This window comes from Mauremys reevesii, linkage group 8 (genome assembly GCF_016161935.1).
Source record: "Mauremys reevesii isolate NIE-2019 linkage group 8, ASM1616193v1, whole genome shotgun sequence".
In the NCBI taxonomy this organism is placed as follows: Eukaryota; Metazoa; Chordata; order Testudines; family Geoemydidae; genus Mauremys; species Mauremys reevesii.
Window position 1 is genome coordinate 15,656,952 of NC_052630.1, and position 22,560 is coordinate 15,679,511.

General features: G+C 43.2%; 1 protein-coding gene across 8 annotated transcripts in view; it reads right to left on the reverse strand.

Moving 5' to 3' along the window:
* Positions 1-347: 347 nt before the first annotated feature.
* The window catches only part of FGF1 (fibroblast growth factor 1), a 61,117-nt gene continuing 38,904 nt past the window's right edge, over positions 348-22,560 (reverse strand). For 6 of the 8 annotated variants that reach the window (XM_039484864.1, XM_039484868.1, XM_039484866.1 and 3 more), the window contains 3 exons: positions 13,265-13,466; positions 4,314-4,417; positions 348-1,797 (listed from right to left, as the gene is read on the reverse strand). In XM_039484864.1, the coding sequence (XP_039340798.1) occupies positions 1,603-1,797; positions 4,314-4,417; positions 13,265-13,433 (468 nt within the window). In that variant the 5' untranslated portion in view covers positions 13,434-13,466 and the 3' untranslated portion in view covers positions 348-1,602. Of the gene's footprint in view, positions 1,798-4,313; positions 4,418-13,264; positions 13,467-13,569; positions 13,756-22,560 lie in introns of all 8 variants that reach the window. The other 2 variants (XM_039484871.1, XM_039484870.1) reach the window with 1 other exon arrangement.

A 22,560-nucleotide genomic window follows, 5' to 3' on the forward strand; every position in this document is an offset into this window, starting at 1 on the left:
CCTCAAGGCTTCTGGAATAAGCTGCTCAAAAAGTTTCACTTTTGTTTCTGCTGCCTGTCCCTCCCTTCTCACATTTCTCTCCAGACTTCTTCTCCTTGTCCAGATCTATTCTGCCTCAACAATTTTTTACTCATTGAACTTTTTGAAACTTTGCACTTTTAGAGAGAGGTAAGGGATTGACTCTGTGTACACAAATTTGCAGAGGGACAATAGGGTTGAGGTCTGTTATTTCTCACCTCTATATATTTATTTTAAAACATTTTTGCTGTTAACAAGCATGTTATCTCCAGAGACACACATCCACAGTTTGAGAACTGCAAAACTAAGCATCTCTGATGGTATCCTCTAGACTGAGCATTGAGTCCCATTGGGTAGATAGAAAGATTAACCTAAATAATCTCTACAGAAGCCCCTGGAACCCCTTAAAATCAGGTCCCTAATCCATGAACTATTGAAACTCATTTACAGTTTACTCATTTTACTGAATTTACTGATTTATATTGTCTCATACTATAGAATTAGAATTTATAATCCCTATTCCATGATGAGATATCTTTGAGCTATAATGTATCTTAAAACTATCTTTAGATAGGTTTTTTCCTCAAACTATTTTATCAAAAAATCCGATTTAAATAAAAACATTCTTTTTTTTTCTTTAAATCATTGATTTTTATCCACCCTGGTAATATAGTTCCATGACTACTTCCCTTTCCCCCATGACCTTTCTCCCAGATTTTCTTGTCAGAATCATATCCCTCTTCATCCTATCTGCATCCTTCTTGAGATAACATTAACTGGCTTTGACTGGCTATAATTCATATTATTGAACTCTTTATAATGTATACAGAGTCACTTAATAAATAAATACAAATTATATATGAAGGATATTAACAAGAAATATAGTAATATTAGTAGTGTATGACTGGCTTAGATGTCTAGTTTTCAAGAGTATGGGTCGTGGTTAGTTGAGTTGTACACAATTGGGATAGGTGCAGAATTCTTGACTATGCTTTCAGTTGATAAATTGAATACTGATGCAGTTAAATTTTTTGAAGTGTATATAAGATACTGTCTAGATTGCATTAAAATACCTATGTATTCTAGGGATGTTTTACTTTTATGGAAATATAAAACATGAACCTGTTCTCTCTAGGTGTGTATTTTCACCTGGTAATAACTTCTTGATTTAGTGTTTTAGTAAGCCATGCGTTTAGGGCAGTAACATTCCTGTGTGCTCCCTTTGAAACACGAGTTCATGCATATTCTCTGGAGTCCTTTTGCATTTTTCAGTGCACACATTTTCCTCAAATGTGCCTCACACATGCTTTCTGTTGCACAGGTCTGACAATGGAGACCCGTCAACAAGAATGCATTGGAGAGACAACCTGCCCATTGCTCTGCAAGTGTTTTCCTCGCCTCCACGTTAAACTTGGTTAGTGCAAAATTAAATAGCTCTATTTTATTTTTAAAGCGTTTAGATTTAAAATTCCTGGATCTAAAATTAAGCTCTTTGTCACAGTGCCCACTGAAAGAGAGAGAGAGAATGAATAGTAGTTGGTACTTAAGACTCAGGGTCATTTTATGGCACCCTGGATACTTCCCTTAATCAGCTGACACGGGCAGTGGAAGGAAAAGGATGGCCTTTTGGCCATAGTGAGTCCGCGGTCCCAGTTTGCAGCTTCCATTCTTCTTTAAGCCAATGAACCAGTTCTTATCTGCATGCTGCTTAGACGTGTACGTGTTGTAATGATTTTCTTCCATTCTTTCCAAGAACAAGCATTCCTCACCCGGTAACAGCTGAAAAAGAGTTCCAAGTATCCACGGTGAGAGCGAATGGTATAAGCATGCCCCTAAGTGCAGTGATCTAGACTCAGTTAGACTTGGGGAGTTGTTGTTTTCCGTGAGGCTCTAGCCAACCCCCCCGCTTAAAGCCAACCCCTTTAAGACGATTGGTTTTTTAATCTGACTCCATTCTATTAATACAATGTTCATTTGAAACAGGAACTTTCCTAAAATTGGTGGAAGCTTGTGCTAAGTAGGTTTCCTTGGCTTAGCTAACTTCTCTACAGTACTTGTTCATGGCACCTGCATTTCAATCTGCAACAAGTGAGCTGTGACACTATCCTGTCTGCAATCAGTTCCTTTGTCAAAGAACCCCGCCACCTCCTGAGCAGCTACACATCCTGGGCCCAATTCATCTGTGGTGCAGTTCCACTGAAATCGGTCCAGTCTTTCTGCAGCTGCCAAGTAGCTAGCTATGGCTGTGGAATTATATCAGTAAGCTGCTTTCATGAGCACTCACCAGCTCTGAGACACTGTGACAGAATGTAGGGGAGTTTTGACCTGCTCCTTTTCTAACCTGGGCCAGTTCACTCCTCCTTAGGCAACCTGTTGACCTCAAGCTTCCCAGGGATCACTATATTGATGCCGAATTTAGTGCGGACACCTGATTGGCATAGCCTACTGCAGCCCAGAACTCCTAAGTTCAAGCGATCCACTGGCCTCAGCCTCCCAAGTAGCTGGGATTACAGGCCTGCGCCAGTGAGCCTGCGCTTTGATCACTTAGGGCACATTTACACTTAAGATGCCCTATGTTAGCAGCCATGTTTTCAGTGTGGAGCAGGATACTGAGATCCTGTGGAGGGCAGCTGGGCTCCCAGTGGAGAGATCCATGTCTGGAGCCTGGTGTGGCTGCCCCATTCCTGGTGGGGAGCCGAGGAGCCTGGTGTGGCTGCCCCATTCCTGGAGAGAAGCCCGAGGAGGGCAGCCGGGCTCCAAGCAGATAGGTTTGTGCCCGGAGTCCAATTAGCTGCCATGCTCCCAGTGGGGAGCTGGGATCCTGGGTGGCAGCCCAGATCAGAGCGGGAAGCTGTGACCCCAGGGGGCAGCAGGACTCCCTAGTGGGGAGCCCAGGGATCAGTCTGAGCCGGGAGCCTGGGTGGCAGCTGGAGCCATGAAATTGACAAGAATGACAGCCAATAGATATAAGTAACTCAGTGTCTACAGGGACACTGTCACCGTAACTGCACTGACATAAGCCCTACGCCTCTCCTGGAGGTGGAGTTATGTCTGTGTAGTAGGGCACTTACATCAGTGGGAGCAAGGCTGTAGTATGTACACTGACATAATGACATAAGGTGTCATATATCGACCTAATGCTGTAGTGTAGACCAGGGTTTAGAAGCGAATTAGTTCGCCAGGAAAAACTGATTAGGATTAATGAACTCCATTGGCCATCAGCCCAGGAATGATCAGAGGCACAGGAAGGAAGTGCAAGGGGAGAGATGAGCGAGGGGAGAAGGGAGGAACATGGCTAGCTGCGGCCTAGTTACAGAGAGTGCTCAGAGTCGAGAGACCTCTGCTCCTCTCAGGTCCTGCGGAGAGAGCCTAAAGCTTGGCAAACACTGTAAATAGATGGGAGCACGGGGGACCCTGGTGATATTGGCGAAGGGGACTTGAAATAAATCTCACTGATAGCGCACCTGGAGGCGTCTGTGCAGTTTCTGGAGTAAGAAGGTGAGGCGGAGCAGGACCCCTGTGACAGACGCACATGCTTAACAGAGAAATCAGCAATTGTATGTCATACCAATATTAGGGTGATCTCAGGTGAGTTGTTAACAGACATCACATGTGGCACTAAGTGTCCTTATTGGGAGAATGACTGGAAAGGCCGAGGTTGGAATGGCTTGGAGACACTGCTGCCTTCTCCCTCATACAGGTGGGCCCTGCAGATCACGGCTGAGCCAAATTGGCAAGCAGGTGGCTGGGAGCTATGCTGCTACCTGTGGTTTACTTAACTCGAGAACAGAAAACTTCACCTCAAATCAATACCTTTTTAGAAGCACTAAATTCACGTAGCAAAGATGTTGAGAAGTTTTAAGCTACAACGCAACATTTGCATCATAGAATGAAGAGTCTGATGTGATGTCCTGAAAAAAGGAAGTTTACAAAACAGGACTGTGGCCAGCCCCAGGGCAAGCAGCTGCAACTTCACTGCAGTCTATGGGCAAGAGAGAAGTTTTGGCCAAGAGTTCCTAACAGAGTCTCTTTCTGAAAACTGGCAGCTGAAAAGACACTATAATGATGCTGCTACTGCTTCCAACTATGAACTATAATATGTTAAATATTTTGGGGCACTGTTACAAGCTTTTATTTATTTATTCCAAAAATAAATTTGGGTAAAAAATTGTGATCCAGCTGCAAAAATAACAAACAGACTAAATGTTGCTTGTGGGTTACATTACTCAGAGCTACCAGATTTCTGCCAACCTCAAAATTCTCCATGTCTGGTACCACATCAACCTCATACTTACTGATCCATATAAAAGTCCATTGGTATCCATAGCCAAAAACTGTCCAGACTCAGTGCTCTTTATATATACTTCGCCCACGCTTTCCGCACTTAGCTGCAGCTGAACTGAAAGTAAAAATAAAACAACAAAAATAAAAGCCAAAAAAAAAAAAAGTTGTCACAGTTATGGCAATGCTTCTAGGAAGGTTACCCTTGGGAGAGAATTGTATGCTGATCCAAAGTCCCTGTTCATGAGGGTGAGACTGTAAGGGAGACAATATATTGCTGAAACAGTAATAACCCTTCCTTGGCTGATCCCCGTCCCCATGTTTTAGGAACGAAGGGCCAAATTTTATTTTACTTACCCCAGAGGAAGACATTTTTAAAAAAAGCACTGGATAGGGATTCAGGAAATCTGGGTTCTAGTTCTACCTAACAGACCTGCTCTCTGACTTTGGCAAGTCATGTAGTGCTTTCTGCCCCTCAGCTCCCCACCAGTAAAATAGGTATAGTGGTAATCTTTTTCTCCCGTCCTTTGTTCCTTGTCCATTAAGAGTGCTAGCTCTTTGGGGAAAGCACTGTCTCTTACCATGTGCATCTACAGCACATAGCACAAAAGAGCCTTGATCTTGGCTGGAGCTTATTGGGGCTAATGTAACACTAATAGTAATAATCCAATGACCTGGAGTTACTCTGGTTTCATGTACATATAACTGAGGGCAGAGTTCAGCCCCAAACCTTTTTTTATTTAAAAGTTTCTTATTCATGTTTTGAGTTCATGTTTATTAATGTCTAAGTGTAGTTATTCTCCCAGCCACAAAGGGCATTAAATAAGTAGGAAAGGTCAGTCTCCATCCTAGAAAGTATCTCCTTTTGGAGGCAGGTCAAGTGATCACATTTTTATACTACTATAATCTGGGTAGCTGCCCCGCCATGATGTAAACACAGAGAGAAAAAACAATTGGCTACTTAAGAAAGAGCTGGATAGTATAATGCAGTGGGTCTCAAACTTTAGCAACCTGAGGAACCCCATTTTGATTTAAAATTTTCACATACCCTCAGCCTCCTGCTCAGTCCCCACCTCTACTCCACCCCTTCCTCTTCCTTGCCTCTTTCCACCTCCTCCCCTGAGCGCGCCCTGTCCCCACTCCTCCTCCCCCCCACGCCTCCTGCATGCCGATGAACAGCTGTTCCATGGCGTGCAGGAGGCACTGGGAGGGAGGGGGAGGAGTTGATCAGCAGGGCCAGCGGCCCTGGACATGACTCGTGGACCCTCTGGAGTACCCGCAGGGGTTCACAGACCCCAGTTTGAGAAACCCTGTTACACTGTATTAAATCTCTGACCTGTCAACAGAGACTGCTAATAGGGCACCAGTTGGTGGTGAATTTTGTGACATGGAGAGTTGTCCACTAGGAACTGGACTGAGACCCTGAATCACTTCAACACAGGCCACCAGACTTTGACTTTCAGTCACTACCAACCTAGACTGGATTTGAACTGGTGACTTTGACGGGTGGAAAGCTCTGTGTGTCCCTCTTGTATCGCCTGAGGTGTGCTGGGCCAGCGAGCAGGCCCTTGTGTCTATACCACACTTGATGTCCTCTTACATAAAATTGCATTTTTAAAAAAACTTCCAATTTGAGCTGCATGGGCACTTTCCTGCTGGTTATCTTTCTTCTTAGTTCACTCTGATGGTCTAGGCCAGGGGTTCCCAACGCGATGCCCGCGGGCGCCATGGCGCCCGCAGGGGCATCTAAATGCGCCCACGTCCTGGCTGGCGGATGCTCGACTGCCACCACGGTCCTTCGTCTGGCGCCCGCCAGATGAAAAGGTTGGGGACCACTGGTCTAGGCAAAAATTATTAAAAACCCAATTCTCATTTCTTTAAAAAATATATTTCCACTAGGGAGGGGATCCAATAGGTAATAATCTTTAGGGAGCATTCTTGAAAACTCTTTCTATTCAGATAGAAGACTTAGATGCTACTGTGATGGGCAGCTAGGCAGAAATATTGTAGCCAGCTCTAGTGTGAATAATTGAAACATCACTTTAAAACAGGCAAATAACTATTGCGTTCGTCATGTGAAGAGTCTTACAAAATCAGGATCATGAAGCATCATATTTCTAGGCCTCCAGTCAGTTTTCTTCTGCCCTGGAAAGACTCATTATCAAATAGTGTCCGTGACCTGGGGGAATCCAGTGCCACTGGGGGACAAGTTTGAGATTTTTAGCTGATTCCTTCCTTATTTTATTTTAGTCTCATTTTGGCAAGATAAAAAGTTATATTGTCTCTTGAAATGACAGAAGCCCTTGTCCCTGTGAAACCTTTGCTGCTATGGCTCAGATCCTTTAATCAGGCACTTACTGTTCAGTAAATAATGTTTGATTAGCAAATTGGATGGGAGCAGATTTGCTGTCATTTGTGACTCCTTTGTTTGCTCTGTTCAAATTGGGATCTTGGATTCAGCATGTCCTTGAACTGGAACACCACCAGTCTGCTTACGTTCTGCTCAGTGCTGCATTCCCAGAACCCGGTAAAGGGAGTAAACTAGGAAGGAGAGAGGGAAACAGGAAGAGAGGCTGCTACATAATTAAAATAGTCATACAAGAGTGAGAGAGCGCATCCACCCACAATGAAGAAGCAAAGTCCTCTCTGGCTGGCTGTAAAAATTCTAGGCTGGTAGCAGGCAGCAATGTGGCTGAATGGGAAAAAGAAGAGAGAAGTAGTTTGGGAAGGAAAAGTGGGCAAGAGCCCATGCACGAATTCCTCACAACCCTCCCTACTGGAACTAGGTAAAATAGAGAATAATTAAGAATCGGCGCCAAACCTTTGTCCATTTTTGGAGTTGAGCATGAACTTCACGTTTAAGAGTCCAAAATGTTCTGTGAAGTTTTCTTTCTTTGTCTGATTTCCAGAATCAGAATTGCCTGAATATTGCAAGAAAGATGCTGCTGGTGGGATTACTAATTAGAACTGGATGCAGGGAGGGAGATGTGCCAGAAAGATTGTTCTCCGCAGATCTCCTAGCCAAGTTTGCACTCAGATAAGCATCCAAAGTTTTGGATAGTTGTGAGAACAGTCCCCAAATTCCAAATCTTTTGTGATTGGTGCATGAGCAAGTGTTTGCAAATACGAACGCACACTCCATTAGCTCTATCGGCAGGAAAACCTTGATAAATTACAGATCTTCTCTTCCCCTTTGCTTTTTTGTGACCAGAGGCTCATTGTTTTCAGTGTGACATTGGTGATGACCTTATTGCTTCTGAGTAGAGTGAAATATTTTGCTGGTAGCATAACACTCAAGAGAAATAAGTCCATTCACTTCAGTGGGTTCTTGGCTGCTCCCCGTCAGTCCATGCTTTCTACCAGCCATATGAATAACATCCAAAGGGGAGAGTCTGGCCAGGTGAGGTCACCAGCCTGCCTACGCATTGAGGGTGTGTTTTATTGGGCAAATTCTCATCCCACTTAAGTATGTATAAAATATAGAGGCATGGAATCTGCTTAGCACATAACTTTCAGTGCACAGAAATGTTCTCTGTACCCAGGGTTATTCCATTGGCATGTATCCCTTTAAGGAGTTTCCTCTATAAATATTTTTCATCAGGATGTCCAAGTTTAGTAGCTCACTGACACTCAGTTCCTTTCTGGCAAAGGTTTGCAAACCTACATCCCTCAACAAGCAGCACTGGCGACATGCAAAGGGGAGTAAGCAGCCTATCATGAGTGAACCATGGTGGAGCACTCGCCACATTAGCTGGCCATTTTCTTCTAGCATAACCTGCTCTGATTCCTTGCTGGAGGAAGGGATCAAAGGAAAGGATACGCATTCTTGGTGCCTGGAGCTGGCAAAGGTCTGGGAAGGTACCAGATTTCCCAGAACTATTCCTGATTTTGGGGTGACTGAGTCTGGCACTCAAAAGTCACCGCTATGTGGTGGCCTCTAGGTAATTAGTTGATTGCCACATGCTAGTTCGTAGTGGGTAAATATCCGTTTCACAAAATCACCACTGCTGCTGGAATGTGTTGACGCTCTTGTTGGCAGTTTCAGCAGAGAGACTAAAGGCTGAATGAGCCTAGAGGATGAACTGCTTCTCATCTGGAAAAGTAGTCCCCAGCTCAGGGCCGAGGCATGCTGGGAGAAGCCTGCACTGCTGCTGACCATGCCCTACCTGTTCTGCAGCTTTTATCACTGCCACCTGAGCTAAAATGAGCATCGTAAAAATACATAAAACAAAGTGGAAAGGCAACACTGGTCACTAGCACCACCACCCACCTCCCCGGTCCTGTCTGGGTTAGTGTCCTGTTGAGGCCCCAGGCCTCCCAGCGTTTCTGATTGACAGGGTTTTCAAGCATAGAGTAATTCCCTCAATTTATGAAAGTTTGGTTGAAATTTGTTTGTCCAGATCCAGGTATTTCCCGCCCTCCCCAGCCCTGTGTGTCTAACTGTAAAATGGGTTCAGTTGGGTGAACTGGTGTGGGTCTGCAGTCTTCACTTGAAGTCACAAATGTTCAGAAATTACTGGCTGAGTCCCAAAATAAACCAGCGCTTAGGCTGTGATTGTTCGTAGGAGATCATAAGCTTATGTTCCTACACATATGCCTATGAAGACTTGTGAGGTCAATTTATCTGGCCACTGGGCCCAGAACCTCTTTGTGTCTTTGTTGGTTTAGATCAGACACTTACTATTAAAGGAATATATAGAAGTTTATAGGCTTAAAAATGTATATTCCTAGGACGCCCCTTGGCAAATGGCGTGACTTGATGTTCGCTGTGAGACTCAAACCTTGCTGTTTGTGAGGGTGTATAGGGGCTGCAATGCCACCCAGACATAATCTCAGCTACAGTATCTCAGTGCCAAAATGACAGAAGTCTGTTTCAGTGCATGCAGCACTTTCAGCACTTAGACTTGTGCATATTGTGAGCATGAACCTGCCTTCCACAGAATCCCCCATGTTTGTTTTCCCACCTCCTCTTCTGAGCAGGGTTTGAGAAAGGTTACATGCCCAGTTTATTCTAGGTTAGAGACTTCCTGTTCCTTGCTATGTTTACTCAAAGTGAGGTCATCCTCCTTCAATCTGCTGTGAGGCTGTTTGCGTGTGTGTGTGTGTGTGTGTAAATGGCATTTATAATTAAAACTCTGCCACAAACTGGCTTTCACTAAAAAAAAAGCGCGAAGTTTTTATTTCAAGTGCTTTTCTTAGAATTTGTAAAGCACAGCTGGCTTCTCCCAATACCACTCTTCAGCCAGATACAGCTGCAGTGTGTAGTCCAGCTATATTCCAGTAAATATTCAGTAGCAGAGTTTACACATGCAACAGAAAAGGTTCCTGCTTTGAAATCAGTGCATTGAGACAGTGTGTTCTGATGAAGAAAAGTATAGCCTTACAATTCATAAACCCCGGACCACCTTAAGACAGAGGTTTGCTGTATTTACTCCTTTTCCCATCCCTGCCTCCATCTCCCATCCAGTTCCTGCCAGGCATTTATTTAAAAAAACCCTCCCAAGCATTTTGAAAGTGTAATAACCCGAATAGCTTAGAACTTTCAAACAGATTCCTTGGAATTTAAGTCCATCTCTTTTCCCTGGCACAGCTATTTTCTATAGTACGTCGAAATGCGCTTTAACAGAACCAGTCATTCTGCAGAGCTCCAGATTAGTTCAGCAGTGAGCTGTCAAGGACCATGGGCTGAGGAATCCCATGGAGTTTTGCGACCAAATCCTCAACCCCCTCCCCCCTCCAATGTGGCTGCTTTGCAATGCTCAGTTAATGCAAAGCAACCAGAAAGCTCCCTTAAGGTAGCAACTGGGGATTATTCTGTTGTAAAACAACCTCAGGCGGCATAAAGCTGCATAACCAGCTCTACACCATCTACTCACTCTTCCTGGCAGAGGTGGCATGTCAGGATTGCTTTGCACCCCGACAATCTCCTGATGGTGGTATGGTCCCAAAAGAATTGCCACTGCCAGCGGAACCCGAAACAGACTTCAGGGCCTCTGTTTGAGGGAGCAGGAAGGTAGCTGAAAGGAGGGAGGTGGTTCTTCTTGGGTCCTGGATCAAGCACAGCTTTGTCAGATCATCCACGGATCTGGCCCTGGGGTCTTGCTCATCCAGAACAGGCCGGGATCCTTATAGATGTAAGGGAAAGTATCCCTATTGACTAATATGGTCCGTTACTGAAAAAGCCAAACATCCATCCCTTCTAGCCAAAGAAGCATAGAATTTGATTTTTCATATCACGCTTTCCTATAACGCTTGGTATCCCATAGCACTTTACAAAGCAATAATCGTAGTACAGTATGTGGTTTGAACATGGAAGAAGTGAACCGTGAGAATTTAACGCATGAACAATACTGCCTTACAGCTGTACAAAAGTTTTCATCCTGAAGAACTCCAAAATGCACTTAAAAAATGTTTAGCCCCCTGAAACGCAGCCACGCCGGGGGGGAAAGGTAGCGGCAACCAGTGCTAGCAGTGTGGGGAGAGACTATTCCTAGCCAAGAGTGCTGGGAAGCTCCTACTCTGACTTACTAATCTTTGTATGAGATCATTCATTCCCTACACAGAGTCGGCAGCACTTCGGGTTTGTTTTGGGTTTTTTTAAAGGTCTCTTGTCCTAGACCAACACATGTAAAGTGCATAGTTATCTGCCTCATTAGCGAAGCAGTATGGAGACTCAGGAGTTGAGCACTTGCAATGGGAAGAGGTTGGGAAAGAGAAATTGATTTGGCAAGATGGGTGGAAACTAGAGGAGTCACATGGCGTACATGTTGTATGTGATTCATAAAGAAAATAGTAATTTTACACAGGCTTGGAAGTGTCCAAACATCCATAGCCAAGGCATATGTGAGCCCAGAACTGTCTGCCAATGTGAAGGAAATCAGATCAATGTCAAGAATGCATTAAAAGCCCCTGTTTAACTCTTGCTAGGTGTGTCTGAACATGCACAGCAGTTGTAATCTTTGCATGGATGGGTGTATTGTTAAAATAGTTCTGTGATTCTTTTCCCAGTAAAGAAATGATAGCACCAAAAAAACTGCAAAATTTCATTCTTTTTTTTTAAAAGAACTGTGGGTTTAAAAAAAAGTCTGCTTTAAATCATCATCAAAAAAGCATCCAGAAAAAAGTTTCTGTAATAATCATTTATTGCGCCTTCATGCTAAAGGATCTCAAAACAATTTACAAACTTCAGGTCCTATTTAATCGGTAGCCAGGGATTCCTTCATCTACAACTGGAATGAATCTGCCATTTGGGTGAAATGCACCAGCTGTATAACAGTGCACAGCAATGCTATGTAGTAGTTAAGGACTGGAAGCAAAGAATAGTTCTGAATCTAGTTGAAACAGCAGGGGAACTTGGCTATGTAGACTGTAATTACCCAAATAAGGGTACTCCTGCTAATGTGTCACGGGATCTTTCAAAACCTGTATGAAGGCCCACTCTGAGCAGCACCACATCCCCTAAAACCATGCTGTGATGTTGCTTCATTACAGACTGGAGCTGGCCTGATGAGAAACTGTATCCGAACAAACTGAAACTTTGGAGAAGTTCAGCTTTGAATAGTGCCACTCAGGCCCACCTCTAGTAGTGACTTGGGGGAGAAGGAGGAGTCTTGCTGAATCAACTCCAGGACAGAGCTATTTGTGAGCCAACTAAAAGAGCTTGTCATCCCACTGGGATGTTCTTCTAGGGCAGGTTCAAATGTATGAAAATGCTCCTTATGTCTGAAGATGCATTTATACATTGGAATATGGAAATAGTAAGGCAAACGGTGACTTCTGTGTGAGGAGTTTATCTCTGCTCTGGCTAGCTTGGCCCAGAACAGGCCCCCTTCTGACTCATCTGTTGGAGATGTCTGTGGACTGCAGTGATTCTGATTCCTGTCTTGACCGTAGTAACATGCCGGTTATGGGGAGGAGAGAGAATCCAGCCACAGGTGGGGACTCTGATAACTAGAGCCCTGCGTGGATACAAAATTTGGATCCACATCCATCTGCAAACATGGTCTGTGGATATCCACCACAGAGTTGCAGGCCTCTACTGATAATTGGTTAAGTCTCTCTTTTAATATTTGGCTGCACCAGTTGGTAGTCACAACAGTACTGTGTGTCCTTTATGCTACGGGAGCACAAATAAGCACATCAAACACATAACCAACTCAGCATAGAATTAACCATCCTTGTTTTGAGAAAATAAGTGCAATCTGAGTGCATTTTTAAAATGATAAATCACAGCGTAACTTTCTTGAGCTGAGTCTTTCCACTGTTAAATCTGCACATCCCTCAGGAATGTACTGAACTTTGCTACATAAGGGAAAAGAAAAGTTAACCAAGGGCAAGAGCAAATCCTGTGCAAAGCATTCCGATAGAATACATGACACATGCTTAGGAATCTGGGCCTTAACACTTACTCCAGAGCATGACTTAACCTGCAAAAAAGGTACAGCTGTAACATCATAACAACCCTACTACCATGCTGAATCTCTAGACTCAGATAAATGCAGATACCATGTTTGACTGCTGAGTTTGCAGTATAGTATGTGGACATCCTCCTAAACCCCTTTCTTCTAGTTGCCAACTAACTGTGTAAACTGGTAACTGAATTTCAGTCTCTCCTGCTGTGGTCAATCTTTCTGGTTTATTTTTTTAATGACTAATTTTATATTTACTCTTTTGACAAATGTGAGGCCCTGTACATCCTGTATCTCTGTAGAGTGTGTGTGTGTGTGTGTGTGTGTGTGTATAGTAGACCTTGTTTCACCTGCTGAACCTCTGGATGGTTTATTGCCATGGCAGGAGAGAGAACCTGGCAAAGAGCATAAATCCTCTATCTATCCCTTCTTGGCTGGAAAAGCAGCTGATGTGTAATGCCAGCCTCCCAGAGAAAAAGTGGCAGTAAGGTAAAGGCAGCACTAGTCATATAAGCCAAGTAAGAGCTGTGTCCTGAACACATTTCTGATTTGCTTACTGTATTGGTCGCTTCGGTCCCTTGTCCCATCTACTTTGCCATCTGGAAGGATCCTCAAGAAGTAGCCTCCGTTGCTGCAGTACAGGAGTTTGGGTTTCTTGTAGTTCCCCAGGGGAAGATTGAATTTTTCAGTCAGGGCGGTGAATGTTGTTATTTCTCCTTCGGCCATCTCTGAGCCTCTCCCAGTGGCACGGCTTCAAGACTGTAAGAAATTCAACAGGCTTATAGCAGCAATGGCAGCGAAGTGTGCAGCACATTTCTTGCACTCACACTTTTAAAGGGGCAGGGAAGGATCCTAGACACACCTAGAGGGAGTCACTGACAATTGTTTTACCACAGCCTCTGCAGGTGATTCGCACAATGGATGAGGCAGTGACATACTACAAAAGGTGGGGCTCCATTAAATGTTGATAGTTCCCTGTTGGCTGCAGCCGGGATCATAGGGACTCGTTTCTTTTTAAAGTTATCGTTCTTCTCTCTCGACACGTGTACTAAAAGTAAATGTTATAAAACTGTTTATAAAAACATGCAGTGTCCGATTGAAACTCACAAGAGGCGGGAAGCTCAGACTTAATGACTCTCACTCTGCCCCTAAGCTATTCTGAGCAGGTTTTGCAACACATATTGTGTACTACATAGTACGTACTGCTTCAGACTGCCGCAATAACACAGCACACATAGGGTTAACAGAACGGGGATACCTCAGGGGATCGCTAATGGGAGTTGAAGCATTTTCACTTCTTGAGCACCAGTTTGGAGATGGCTCAGGTAGGCAGGGCCAGAAGATATACCTGCTTGGTGATCCATACTATATAATATGAGGTGATTGGGTCAGTCTGGTGTTCAGTCTGGGGGAGGGATAGCTCAGTGGTTTGAGCATTGGCCTGCTCAAGGGTTGTGAGTTCAATCCTTGTGGAGGCCACTTAGGGATCTGGGGCAAAAATTGGTCCTGCTAATCAAGGCAGGGGGCTGGACTCGATGACCTTTCAAGGTCCCTTCCAGTTCTGGGAGATTGGTATATCTCCAATTATTTATTTATTTTTTTTCCACTGGACGAGTGACTCCATCACATTATCGTAGCTGTAGGCACCCTTGGTATCAAGGCTCAGCAAAAATGTTGAGGACTGAGGGCCAAGTTCTCAGCTGGTGTAAATAGGTGCAGCTTTACCCCAGCTCAGGATCTGGCACTCAATGGGTCTGGAGAGAGAGAACTACCCTCTAATCTGTAACAGTAGCTTTTCCCAGCGGGGATGAGGGGTCCTGGAATGCCCATGCAGAGCACTTGCCCTGCCATTCCCAGTGCTGTACCTGTTCTGTGGATAGAGGACTTTGGTCATCAAGGCTGACAATTTGGCACCTTTTCATAAGCAGTTCTGAATAAAAACATCTGGGAATGCATGTGTTCAAGGGTTACACTCTGTAATGCATGTCCAAAGAAACACTCGTAGAAAGGAGCTTTAAGAAATACAAATGTGCTACATTCAAACATCAGTGTCTCACATTCTTTTTGTTCTTAAAGGTACCTGGCATGACGCACTGACCTCCATTTTAGCCAAATTTAATGTTCAAAAACAAAAGCATTCTAACCACACAAGAATCAGACACCACAACGCTCTTTACAGTGGAGATGCTGACAAGACCCATAATTCTGCAAGCCAGGGCTTAAGATTAGCTGAATTTATAGTGAGGCACAGGCTCATCTGGCACTAGGGTGAGCAGATGTCCCAATTTTATGGGGACAGTCCCGATATTTGGGGCTTTTTAAAAATATGGGCTCCTATTACCTCCCAACCCCTGTCCTGATTTTTCACACTTGCTATCTGGTCACCCTATCTGGCTCTAATTTTCCCAGTATTAAATTCTTCCAGAGCACACAGCAAACGCAGTGGCAGCTTGATTTGCAGACACAATTTTTGTTAGTCTTAGTGATGGGCCAACTTCAAAAGGTTCTCTGGATTGATTTGGGTAAGAACCCAATAGTTTACATGTTATTCCAAGCTTATCCATACTTATCTGAACTTTTCTGGTCTAGAAAATGATTTTGAAATCTCAGGCAGCCAATGTCTTATGTACCACGTTTTAGATACTAATTGCTTACAGACAAGTGGATTGATAGACACAAAGAAGACAGCACACTGTAATTCAAACATACATATAACGTAGAGGGTTTATTGTTAGTTTTCCCATAACTATATTATAAACCTCATCTGTTTAGCTTTGATCCTGCTGCTAATGCATTACAGACGAGATAGAGCTATGCTGTATCTAGTAGTGTACATGCCATTGTCTCATGACACTTATAGCCTGACCTGAGAGAAGCTAAGCACCTGAAACTTCCACTAAATTAAAAATAAATTGCTTGTGCAAATCTGAGTACTTGACCTCTGAATGCCTGACTGTAGGTTGCAAGTACTCAGATTTGCAAATAGAACTGAATTACATCACATTTACAAAAGGGAGACCGCTACCTCAGAAAAAATAATTTTTTGACCGAATATTTGGTTCCCAAAAAGTTGGAGTGGGGGAGGTGGGTTTTGTAGAAAAACATGACAAATTGTCCAAAAAGGACATTTCCTGTGGAAATTTGTGTTTGGATGAAAAAGCCTTGTTTAATCGAAAAAATGTCTTGAACAAAACATTTCAACCAGCTCTGGTAGACACACTAATTTCAGGCCTTTTTTCATTTTCTTTCTTTCTCAAATGTGGCCTTTTGCGGTCTTTGTTAGGGAAAAAAAGTTTCCCCAGGAAAGGAAAACACTGGAATAAAAAAGAGGACAAGACGGATAAGTTCCGTGTTCTCCAAGGCTGAAATTCTTTCTGGCGATCATCAGTTCACAGCATTGTCTCTCCCTTCATGAAATTTTCCTCAGGTACTAAATCACTAGCACTCAAAAAAACCTGAATGTTATACAGAGCCTCAGCAGCATATTATTTTAAACCTTTCCCTGTTCCTCCAGCATAGATTTGAACTTGTTTTATAAGTTACATTCTCTGGAACAAAGCCTGGGGAACATTCCTTTATCAGACAAATATTTCCAAAACCACATTGGAGGCTGTTTGGTTCTCCCTAGTTTTGAAACCACCCATAGGTCCAGTTCTGCCATATGTTACAGAGGTGCATACCCCATTAAGCCTAATGGATAATACTGTAAAGTGTGCCCTATTTGTCAAACTGTATTCTCCCAAAAGTGTGTTTTAATTTTGGACCCATCCGTATTGCCAAAACTACTCCTTTGTATATCTCCAAAGAAAGATGACTGATGTGTGTAACTGCCTCTTGTTGATTAATTGTTTTTTTAATGAATGAGAGCACCTGCATACTCGGAAATGGCATATTTGGACTTAAAGTGTTTTGGAAGCAGAGCTTCACAGGTTCCAGTTTCAGCAGAGATGATTCCTGGTTCACATTTTTTGTAGCAGCTGTGCAACACATGGTGGGATTCTTTGAAGTGCAATCATTCTTTCTGGAATTTGCCACTTTGAAGATATGTCATGTCTGTTACCCGCTGCAAAATCCTACCTCAGCGCCTCATTGTGGTGCAGTGGTGACCTTGGCCGTCTGACAACTATGGTAGCGGGGCATATGCCCTGGTAGGTCTAACCATGCTACAAAGGTGTTTGGATTATCCAATCCAAGGAGGGGGATTGCTCTCTCAAACGAAAGAGCGTTTTTCCTTCTCCTTAGAGGTTGAAGGCCAGCTAAGCTTGAGGAGGTATATATGCCTGCCCACCTAGCCAGTGGGATGGCTTAAAGTTAACGGCTAAAACAACACGAGTAAATGGGTCTTAGTGTGTCATTGAACCATTTTTTGGTGGTGGAGTGGAAATTGAGTGACAAGAGGTTGCTTAAAATGTCAGGTGCTAGGACAACGTGGAAAAGGACAACCCTCGCTGTGTGTACTTACAATTGTAGGTCGCTGGCGAGGGAGGAAACGTTAAACCATCTGATGGAGGAGAAGAAAAGGACAGAAAAGACCACCTGGTTGGCCTCCAAGAAGATGGGAAGATGACATTGTTAAATGTTTTGGACGAACATGGAGAAGAAAGGCAAGAATGCGAGAAGAATGGCGGATGTGTTGTGATTGGCGCAGTCTTAACGACAGCTGAAGACCGATCGATCCAGGTGATATCTGTAACTTGGGATAGCACTGAATGCTTGTCCAGCCCCAGGCATTGGCTTCGTTAAAGAAGCACTAAGACAGTTAAGAACAAGCACAATTTTTCTTGGTAATGCTCTGAGGCTGACTGACTGGTATCTAAGAGCCTAAGAACATAAGAACGACCATACTGGATCAGTCCAGTGGTCCATCTAGCCCAGTATCCTGTCTTCCGACAGTGGCTAGTATCAGAGCTGTAGGTATAGTGCACAGAACAGGGCAATTTTGTAGAGATTCTCCCCTGTCTTCATCTCTCGGCTTCTGGCCATCAGAGGTTTAGGGTCACCCCGAGGATGGGGTTACATCCCTGACCATCACATTGTATGAAAAAGTACATCCTCTACTTTGTATTAAACCTGCTGCCTATTAATTTTATTGGGTGACCCCTGGTTTTTGTAATCTGGAAACGGGTAAATAACACATTTCCCCCCATGCCATTCATGATTTTAAAGACACCTATCATACCCCTCCCCCACCGCATAGTCTCTTTTCTAAGATGAACAGCCCTAATTTCTATGTGTGGAAGTCATTCTATACCTTTGATCATCCTTGTTGCCATTCTTGGAACCTTTTCCAGTTCCACTATAACATTTAAGTCTTTATTAACACAATAGTCAGGCAGCTGAAATTAGAGACTTCCCACACCGCTCCCAAACCTCCTCTTTCTGTAGAGGGATCACCCTGTCTCTATTGATAAAACTAAAGTATTTCAGGCAGTAGTACCAACTCTCTCTCAGGCTTTCTCTGAACAAAATCAATCATTCCAAATTCTGTATAGGGCTTTAATGCTGTCTGTTCTTTTTTTTCACTGGGAATGAATCTAAGATCAGTAAAATCATTTCACTTATTAGAACTGATGCTGGTCTTGAATCCGTGTTCCAGGGTAAAAGGAACTTAGGAGTTTGCAAAGTTTACGAGATTTCTAGAAGTGAGAAACGAACATCTCAAGGCCAGAAGATCAAAACAGGATTCCAGAAAACTGTTGCAGTAGCCAAAATAAGTGAGTTATTGACTACTATGTTTCCCTTATGTACTTGATTGTTTGGAGATCCAAGTGCATCTATGGATAGCTTTAACAGAGTGGCTGCCTTGGAATTGTTTCTTTAATTTCATGTTATTCCTTTAAGGATTTACTCTATTTTTAGAACCTGTTCTTGCTTGCCAGCTGCCTTTGACTCCACAAGAAAAGTTGAATGAATACTATTTTCCACTTTCATTGTCTCTCTTTTCTAGCCACTAATGCTGTTCTCATACTTTTATGACCATGTAGTTGGTATTCTACACACAGTACCACTCATGGCCCTACTATTATACGTTTGGCAAGAATATGTTAGGTTTTATGGGAATGAAAGAGTGAGAGTGGACTCAAACCAAAGACAACATAAAAGGCCTTATTTTGCTGGGTAAAGGCCTAACCTCTTAATGATTAAATAGCTTGGAGTGGAATAGAAAACTGTATCCAAGATGCTAAGCTGAGAGACATCTCTCTCCTGCAGTTACTTGGTGCCCCACAGGGAGAATGAAATGGTCCAAAAGGAAAAGATTCTATAAGGAGGAGGTGCCCAACTGCTGACAAATCTATGCCAGGAGTTGGATTAGGACAGTAATTCTGAATCTGAATATTTAGGCACTTCTAATTAATTTGGGCTGGTGTCTATATGCCAGGGACCTACGATTTCTAGTTATCCTCCTCTCTTCCCTCTCTAGATTTTATTTCCCTTCTTGTTTTTTGTGGTCTCCATGTGCCACAATTAAGTGTATGGATGTGGTGGATTCTCCTTCTCTTGAAGCCCATACATGAAGATTGGATGTCTGTCTAAAAGAGATGCTCTAGCTCAATGAGAAGTTATATTCTTGAGGCAGAAATCAGTTGGTGACATTTCCATGGCCTCTGTTAAGCAGGAGGTCAGACAAGATTATCATCACAGTCCCTTCCAGCCTTAAAATCCCTGAGTCTGTGAATTCATGTAAAGAAGTCAGTGGCTAGCTTGACATCCTGCGTATCATGTAGAGTGGTTTAGAAGATGAGTGTGTAAAAACCTTCAGGGCTGAAAGTGAACTGCATAGCTCTATCTGGCTGGTCTTGGCCAGGTGTGATGTTCAAATACCATCATAAAGGCCAGTGAATTAACTTAACCATCAGGAGAGAGAATCTTAACTACACCGCCTCGCTTCCCCGCTGAGATCTGAGAGGCTTGATTTATGAGACAGTTGGACATCTGGTTTCTTCTGCATTTCACTAGTCTCTGTTTTCAAGTACAATGTAAATCCGCAGAGCTGAGGATGGGATGGGATGTGGTTGCTCTGCAACCTCATTGTGCATAAGAAGCCTAGTGCCCTCTGTTTTTTGGCATGTCACCAGCAAAGAAATGGGATTTTAGCATCTTTACAGCCCTTGTTTTGGGATTGCAAAGGAAAACACTAATACTTTAAGAATTAGAGGTTACCTTGGGGGAGTGGGGAAGATGCTTTTAAAGGAAGGTTGAATCTGTGGTTTGTGAATGTCAACTGTAACCATGTCCTTTTAAAATTTTAGCATATGGAGCTAAATAGCATGCAGGCCCCTTTAGGTAATGAATACAGATGGGGCTGGGATCCAAACACCCAAGAACTTTTCAAAAGTTTGGATTTCATTCAAAACTTTGCCACCAGCCATTCCTTCTGCAGTGGGCCAAGCCAGCAGTTTTGATGTGATCCCTTCAAAGTTGGAGCTGAATCTTACAGCTCAGGCCCATCTCTAGTAATATGTAACCTACTAATCCTTTGGATTAGTTAAAAAATAGCAGACAGAATATGGGGTTTATGGAAAACGAGTGATGTCCTTTCTTTTCATTCCCCACCTTCGTATGCATTTCCTATTTCAAAATTAGTACAGAATTCACTGGACAAAAAGTATTGCTTTCTTTGCTGTTTACAAAAATAACATTGGAGATGGGACTAGAGGAATTGGCAGGGTCAGGGGATTGCTAATGGAATAAAAGATCCTTTTAGCTCTAGATTAGTGGGTCAAATCCAGACTAAACCAGTTGTGGCTTTAATTGGTCTAGTGGATAGAATGCTGGGCTGGATACAGGAGACCTGGGTTCTATTTCCTGCTCTGCCATTGGCCTGCTGTGTGACAGTGGACAAGTCACTTTGCCACAATCTATGTCTCAGTTTCCCCATCTGTAAAACCTCCTTTGTAAAGTGTGTTGTGAGGTACTGATGAAAAGTGCTATCCAAGAACTAGATATTAATTTCTAGTCTGATGGCTGCTTGGTGGTCTACGTGAAGTACATTAGTGGCCTCTGTCTGGTTCAAACTGAACAGGTGCCCACAACAGTAAATCTCCACTGGTCAAGTGGACCAGGGCAGATTTGGTGGGGCAGCATGGGGAAGTTTGCACTACCACTGGTGCCTGTATTATTGTTAAACTTTCTGTCTTTTCATTCTGCAACAACTCTCTTTCTGTCTCTCTCTAACAGCTTCTTTCAACTGCCTTTTCTCTTCTGACTTCTCCTGACTCACCCAACCTAGCAAACCTTCCTCAACAGCCTCACTTTTCTAGATCAGCTTGAGAAGATTTGCATAGTAATTTCAAGCACAGCACAGTGAACCAGTTCCTTAGTCACAAATGACTGTGGCAACTGCAGCTCCGTAGGTTGGCTCTGTCTGCACTGAAGAGCCAACCAGAACTGGAGCCTTCTAGAATGATTGGCCTGTGGCTCCCACATTGAGTCTCTCTTCTGCAGGCCATCTGTTGACGCTAAAGGGTTACAATCTCAAAGTGAGCCTAGGTTTAAAATTTTCTTAAATAGAAACACTGGGTTACATGCACAAAACCATGTCCCGTTGACCGGGTCTGTTTAGAAGCTGCTGTGTACAATAGTAGAGTTTGTTCCCTGATGGTGCCGAGCTGCTGATTACAGGATACATTCACACATGCAAACAAAACCATTGCCTGGTGTCAGAAACATTACAACCCCCTCATAGAAATAATAAATTCTCATTATCTGAAGGCAACCTGACTCCTTCTGTGGCAGAAGGGATGCTGCCTGATTTCCTGACCTGCTGAACTGCGGCATTAGAGTTAATACTTGACATGCTGCACTGTGATCCAATATTCGGCTAAGAGAGCCTCTTTGTTTTCTGACCAGTCTCTTTATAAGCACTTGAAATTCCTGTTGACATTAATTGGACTTGTGTGCATAGGACAAGGAGAATAGCCTCATAAATCTTCTGTTCATAGCAGCAGCCTCTTAATAAAAATTCCATTGTCCCCAGTGAAAAAGAGGTCATCTAAAATCAGCCTTTGTTTTTTAGGCTACTTCTCTGTGGAGGGCTAAGAATAACATTATCAGGGCCTAGTCCAAAGCTCACTGAAGTCAATGGAAAGACTCTTACTGATTTCAGTGAACTTTGAATCAGACCCTGAGAGAATTGCTGCTACTCTTATTAAAACAAATAAGGTGCAGAATGTTTAAGTGATGTGCCAAAACCCCTGTGGCATTACTACATTGTCTAGCATAATCAAATCATATGTTTACCTCAGTACTCCTACCCCCGCCCCACTTTTCACTCCAGGCAGAGGGATTAACCAGGAACTTCCTAGGATGTTTATCTATCACCCGAGAATGGAAAGCAGTTACAACAGGTAAAATATTTTAAAAGTATTTAGGGCTCTGGCTCCAGTCCATTCATTGTCTGTCCTGATAGATTCCCGAAATGCTGTTTGCTTACTAATGTGGAATTGAATGTCACCTCTGCAATGGGGAATTGGTCATGGTGAGAAAAAAGATCCAAGGAGTCGGAATATGCTGGAAAAAATTCCCCCCACTGGTTAGACATTTTCTGCGGCACAAATTTTAGGAATCCTTTCTGTAGGTTGTTTTTCATCTAGGAAAAATAATGACAATGCTACATACAGGAAGGACTCGATTTTATCAAGGAGTTTCCAAGTTCATTAGTTGCTTTATACTACTCCAATATTATGGGGCAGTCAACATCCATTACTGTTATATTCTACCCCTAAATGTGTCTCTTGCGTTCTTGCATGGAATTTTCTTTAATCAGAGCATTAAACATTCTGGGCCATATCCCACCTTTTGGTGCACCTTTGCATTAAAAAGATAACCTCTGAGTGTCTTTTTAAGATGCAAC